Source organism: Phyllostomus hastatus, unplaced genomic scaffold (assembly GCF_019186645.2).
Source record: "Phyllostomus hastatus isolate PE091 unplaced genomic scaffold, TTU_PhHast_1.1 phas_contig_34, whole genome shotgun sequence".
NCBI lineage: Eukaryota > Metazoa > Chordata > Mammalia > Chiroptera > Phyllostomidae > Phyllostomus > Phyllostomus hastatus.
The window spans coordinates 10,729,734-10,736,394 of record NW_025333857.1 but is presented as its reverse complement, the minus strand read 5'-3'; the positions used below and the strand labels follow the sequence as shown (position 1 = coordinate 10,736,394).

Genomic DNA, 6,661 nt, shown 5'->3' with positions numbered 1-6,661 from the left:
GTATGAAGTTGCTGTGACTGATATAATGTGTCAAAACTGGTTTGTGAAGTTTTGTGCTTAAGATTTCTTGCTAGATGATGCTCCATAGGCGGGTAGACCAGTTGAAGTTGGTAGTGATCAAATCAAGACATTAGTTGAGAACAATCAATGTTATACCACATGGGAGATAGATGACATACTCAAAATATCCAACTCAATAAAGTTATTGGTGAAAATGAAAAATGTGTGTTTTTTTAATGTTATGGAAAAAAGCCATACAGACTTTTTTGGCCAACCTAATAGGTGAATGCATTTTATGTCACAGAAGTCTACACTTAAAAATAGTTAAAAACATAGTTAAATAATTTGATGTTACATATATTTTACTACAATAAAAAAGAAACAAAATAGTTTCCTTGTGCACTGGGCTTTGTCTTCTGCAACTTGAAATGCAGTTCATTCAGCTATGCAATGTATGAAGTGTTTTGGGGTTTTTTTGTAGTTTTAGCACATGACAACATTGCTCAATTTCTTTGGTAACTTTTAAAATATGAAAAACTATTGCAAATGTGACATGAAAACCTCTAACAATCTAACTGCTGACAATGATGAACATAGACCATAAGGTAATTTTTCCTAAGGGTCTATTGATTCAACTTTATCTTGGAATTTTATAATGAGATCTTAAGACCTCAAAAAATGTATTGATTTTGTCAAAGGAACACAAGATGCTTTGGCTTCATTTTACACACATATTTATATTTATATAAAGAGCTTTAATGAAGTATAATTTGCATATAGTAAACTACTCATATTCAAAGTCAGTACTTGGATAGGGTTTGACATAGGTGGGCACCCTGACACCATCAGCACAGCCAGGTAGCAAACAAATTCCTGTCCTGTCGGCAGGTTCCCGTGTCCCCTGTAATTTCTGTCTTCTACTCACTACCACTGCTCCTGCCTCCAGGAAACCACTGATCTGCTTTCTGTCATTATAGTCTAGTTTTTTTCCCTAGAATTTTGTATAAGTAGGACAATACAGAATGTACCCCTTGTCTGTTTGCTTACACTCAGCATAATTATTTTGAAATTCATCCATGTTGTTATATCAGGATTCATTCCTTTTATTATTGAATAATATTTCATTACATAGATATACTATAACTTCTTTAATCATTTTCTGTGATGGATACTTGAGTTGTTTCCAACTTGTGGATATTACAAATAAAGCTCCCACGAAGATTCATACTATTCATATATAAGTCTGTGCGTGGAAACTTGCTTTTTTTCCTGTTAAGTAAATAAACAAGTGGAAAAAGGACTCATGGACATGGACAACAGTGTGGTGATTGTGGTCGGGAGAGGGCTCTAAGGGAGCTAAAATGGCAGTGGAATACAAGACATTTAAAGTAAGAAAGAAAGGAAAGGAAGGAAGGAAGGAAGGAAGGAAGGAAGGAAGGAAGGAAGGAAGGAAGGAAGGAAGGAAGGAAAGAAGAAAGAAAGAAAGAAAGAAAGAAAGAAAGAAAGAAAAAAGAAAGAAAGAAAGAAAGAAAGAAAGAAAGAAAGAAAGAAAGAAAGAAAGAAAGAAAGAAAGAAAGAAAGAAAGAAAGAAAGAAAACTATAAGACAGTTGTTTAGGCCCAATAAACATCGGTAAGGCAAATTCACTGATAGGAAAAATGTCTGCAGTGGGCAAGGTCTGACTCTGGGTGCCATTCACCTTCTGACTTCACTGCCAACTGCAGGCTCTCTGTGTGTCTCACAGCCAGACTGGCAGAGGGCCCTGCCTTCTCTGCTGGGTAGACCTCAGGAGTGTCACATATAGAATTCAACCAGGATGGCTGGGGGATTTTCCTCAGAAAGGGCAGTGACTATGCTAGGTCCTCATGATGGAATGGTCTCCTTTGTAATAAAAAAACATTTCACGTTCACTATCTGATCTAAGCCACAAAAAATCCATGAAGAAGTCTTCAGTATCTCAATGGACTTATTTGCAGTTCATGTACCTCTTTGGTGTAGAATCCAGTCAAATATATCACCTATTTTGGGGCAGGTGATTATTTTATTGATTAGTTTTTTCTTAATTCTCACCTGAGGATATGTTTCTTGATTTTAGAGAGAGAGGAAAGGAGAGAGGGAGAGAAACATCAATATGAGAAACAAACATCAATCGGTTGTCTCCCATATGCGACCTGACCAAGATTTAAACCTGAAATCTAGGTATGTGGCCTGACTGGGAATAGAACCTGCAGCCTTTTGGTGTACAAAACAATGCTCCAACAACTTAGCCACCCAGCCAGGGCCTTGCTTAGTTTTGATAGTATTTTTTAAAAATATATTTTGGATGCTAGTTCTTTATCATATATTTGATTGGTCAAATATTTTCTCCCAGTTGGTGCATAGTCTTTGCATTTTTTCAAGAATATTTTATGAACAAATTCCTGCATCAGATGTGTCTGAGCACCCAAAAGCACTGATGTCACCCAAAGTGCCTAAGTATCAACTTTGTTAACTGCAAAAATCTACCATACAAATATACACTGATATTACCCTATAATCTGTATGTCCAAATCATTAGGCAACATTTATGTATCAAATGTAGCCCAATGTTTGCCAGGGCCTCCTAACAGCTTAAGAGCTAGATACCACTGTTTCCCTTCCAGTCTGTGTCTGTGGAGGCACCATGACCTCTGCATAATTTCCTTGGGATCCTGAGGGAGGATGTGGGACTGTGATTCTGTTGTCATGAGTCTGCCTTCAGTCCTCACTAATTTGGTTCATGTATAAATGTCTGGAAATCCTATGCTTGTTTCCTTATACACACTGGGATACTCACTATGATTTCTACATGCATGGGGACTCTGTGTGGAACCATCTCTATTGAGGGTTTGGAAGAGATGCAGGAGACGGCTTCATTACATCACTGCACATAATTTCAAGATATTCTTGTTCTTACAAGTCCTTTATTTACCCCCACCAGACATTTTTTTACTGTTGTCTTTTCCCACAGAGCATCCCACTCTAGACCAACCAGTGAGTTTCTCTCTGTCTCTTTCCTCCTCAGAAACAGACGCACAAGAACAAACCACTGGTGTTGGACCGTCTTTTGTGTTGCTGCACCTAAAACTTTCAGTATTTTTCTAAGCAATGAGCACTCTCCTTGCAAGGTTTTCTGGTGCTAGAATAAATTAATAAATTACACCCTCATATGCAGCTATCTGCTTAGCATATGGAAATATGTATACACTTTGTGTTGGCCTCCCTCATTCTTAATGGAATTAATGTTAATTATCACTTATCCCCTACTGGTGATGGACATACTTTTGCTATTATGGATGGGCCAACGTGCTCAGATGTGGCACAATTATTTGTCATTCCTCAGAAGAAGACTCTCCTCTGTCCAGGGCCCCAGAACACGCACAGCACAGATCTTTCCAGGGCTGCCCCAGCCCCTCATTTTCTGGCCCCGAAAAGATGGTGGTCAGTTGGAGCTCACCGATGAAGAGAGACTGGTTTAGCATCTTCTTGGTTGTTCTAGCCATTGCCTCCTACTCTGCATTCCTATGTATCAATCTTGTCTTTGACTCCCAGGCAAAAAACAAGCACTACTGTGGAATGTCCCCTGGCATGTTTTGGGTGTGGGGTCACAAAGAATGAGGAGTTGGAGGAAAAGAGAAAGTTCATTGTCTTACAGAGACAGTGACTGGCCTGGTGTTATGGCAGCAGACCCACCAGGATGGTGCATCTTGGTTCCATAGCCAGTGTGGAACCCGCCTTAGGTCAGAAGGGGGAGCCCGGAGCTCACTGTCTGCACTGAACTTAGTGTCTCTGGAACACTAATGAATTCTTCCCCTCAAGGCTGACTTTTTTAAGGGAACTCAGACTTCTCTCCTGCTCTAGGGGAAAGTGCCTAGATCCAATCTTATGTTATTCCTCCCTTTGAACTTTTTAAACCTACATTTACTAGTTATGTGATCTTGGGATAGCTACTAAGTGTCTCTGATACTTAGTTTCCTGACCTGTAAAATAGCAATAATGTAGTTGTGTCTATCACAGGCATGGTGGTGAAGAGGGCTATGTCTGGTTTCATGCATAAGAGTTCAGCACAGTGCCAGGGTGGCACCTGCTTATAACAGGAACAGTCATAATAACCCTCGAACCCACAGGGTTCTACACAAAGACAGAAATCCCGCCATGCTGGCCATGTGCCCAGAGAACTCCCAGGAAGACTTGACTTTCCCCGTGTAAGCCCTGGGAAAATGTAGTGCCCTCTCTACCTCACCTGAATTTCCCTTTCTCTCATGCATCCCAGTTTTTCACTGGGTCTGAAAGGACTTAGTCTGCTGCCCTGGCCCAGGATGTAGCCCCAGGGACTATGTGGATGCACAGATGCAGAGCAGCAGGAAAATCAGGTAAGATTTTCCTGAAATTCTGTGCAAATAAGGCAGGGGAGACCAGGAGCAAATTTGCTTTTCTGGGGGGGGGGTGAAAATGGGGCAAAAACCTAGCCAGATGGCAGGGTATATACAGCAGAGTTCTTCCCCCCTCTGGTGTCTGTGCCCTGGAAGCAGTCATCGTTCAGCTACCCTCAGAAACCCCTATGTCTTGGCTGTCCTGAGAAGACTAAACTGAAGGGGCTGCTACTTAACAGTGCTCCAGAATTGCCTGGGACTTCTCACCCTTCGCTTTGTGGGGGGCGCATCAATATTTTGAAGCCTTCCAGGGTTAGGGTGGTGAGCAGAGCACTCCAGAGGTAACAGGATGGTTCAGGGTGAACACAAGAGCTGAGACATTCCCATAGTTCTGCTGAAAGCAGCCAGAGTCTAACTTTAGGGCCAGAGAGCCTGGGCTACAGAGTACAAGCAGTAGGCTCCCTGGTTCAGTTCCAGAGACACCTACCTGCCTCTTCCATTTTAATTCTGTAGAGGCTCAGGCCACATTTACTCCCAAGCAAGATACAGGTCCCCTGATTGTCTCTTACCTCGTGTATTCCGTGTGCCTTCCTTGAGTTTTAAATTCCTGGAAGACAGAGGCCAGAACTACTTTGCAGGCGTATTTTAGAAAGAACATCTAATAGGTGCCCTGTAACTTTTACTGTGGGTGGTTATATAAACCAAGTTGAAATAAAAACTGCCATGCTGAGTTTGTTTAAAAAAATTTATTTTCCAAGGTAAAAGCTTAAATAAATTTAAAAATAACTTAATAAATAATTTAATTAACTTTCAAAAAGTCTAGCTGTCCTTTCAAAGGCACATGCCTTAGCTATCCATCAGAGAGTGACTGGCTGAAGCATGCCTGAGGTCGTGGTCAGCGTTGCTCCTTCCCAGAGGCACAGGCTGACAGACATTCAGTTTTTGAAGATAAGATCTATGAGTTTGTGAAGGACAGAAAAGTTCCTGAGGATGTGCCTTCGGACTTCTATCCAGGCACATCTGCTGTACAACTTGGTCTCCAGATACTCCCCAATTTGTGAGTAATAATCCTGCAGGAGCAGCAGAGTGGTGTTTTTCTCCCAGGTGAAGGTTTCCTCCTCCTCGATCTCCACCAGAGCTGCCTCCAGATGATCCACCTGCCAGCTGAGTTCCCCATAGAGTTTCCCAATGATGGTCTCATTCCAGCCGGTGCTAGAGAAATTTCTTGTGAAAAGATCAAAGATCTGCTGGAGCATCTCATGGATGACCAACATGGCTTCCTCCTTTTGGAACTTCTGAGGTTGAATCTCCTGGGGGAACTTGAAGTCTATCCTGTCCTGGAGGCAAGAGTGACTGGTTCCATTCAACTGCCGTATGAGAGTCCAACAGGCTGAAATACTGCCTCTCTGCTGGAACTGAAGCACGTCGTAGCTCATGGAAAGAGCTGTGGTGGAGAAACACAACAGGAGAGCCATCTGGACGATGCTCCCATTGGCCATGATGACGAGAGAAACGATGGTGCTTACTTCCACCTAGGCACTGAGGCAAAGGCTCTCAAAGGGCTCCCAGAGTGAATGAGTTTTCTCCATGAGTATGGGATATTTATATGGCCATCTAGGCTTTCTATCTCAGGGGGATTTCCCATTTTCAGTTCTCCTTTTCAGTTTTCTTTTGTCATGTATATTTCTCATGTTTATTTTTCAATTAGTTGACATATAATATCATATTAGTTTGAGGCATACAACATAGTGATTAGGCATTTGTCTACCTTACAAACTGATCACCCCAAAAAAGTCTAGTACCCTTCTGGCACCACACATAGGCATTACAACATTACTGACTGTACTTCCTAGGCTGTACTTTACATCACCGTGGCTGTTCTGTAACTGCCAATTCCTACTTCTTGATCCCTTCACGTTTTTCACCCAGACTCCCAATCCCCCTCCCATCTGGCAACCATCAATTTGGTGTCTGTATCTATGAATCTGTTTCTGTATTTTTTGCTCGTTGATTTTGTTTTTTAGATTGTACACAAGAGGGAAATCAGTGTGTATTTGTATTTCTCTGACTTATTTCACTTAGCATAACACCTTCTATCTGGGTCCACCCATAGTGTCACAAATGGCAGGATTTTTTTCTTTTTTATGGCTGAGTAATATTCCATTGCATAGGTATGTACCACCATTGTTTTATTCACTAGTTTATCAAGGGGTACTTGGGTTGCTTCCATATCTTGGCTGTTGTAAATAATGCTGCAATACACATAAGTGT

At 41.5% G+C, this 6,661-nt stretch overlaps 1 protein-coding gene across 1 annotated transcript; it reads right to left on the bottom strand.

Moving 5' to 3' along the window:
• Positions 1–5,325: 5,325 nt before the first annotated feature.
• On the bottom strand, positions 5,326–5,889 carry IFNB1 (interferon beta 1). Its single transcript, XM_045840975.1, has one exon. It carries the CDS (start codon positions 5,887–5,889, stop codon positions 5,326–5,328), a length of 564 nt encoding a protein of 187 aa, XP_045696931.1.
• Positions 5,890–6,661: the final 772 nt, after the last annotated feature.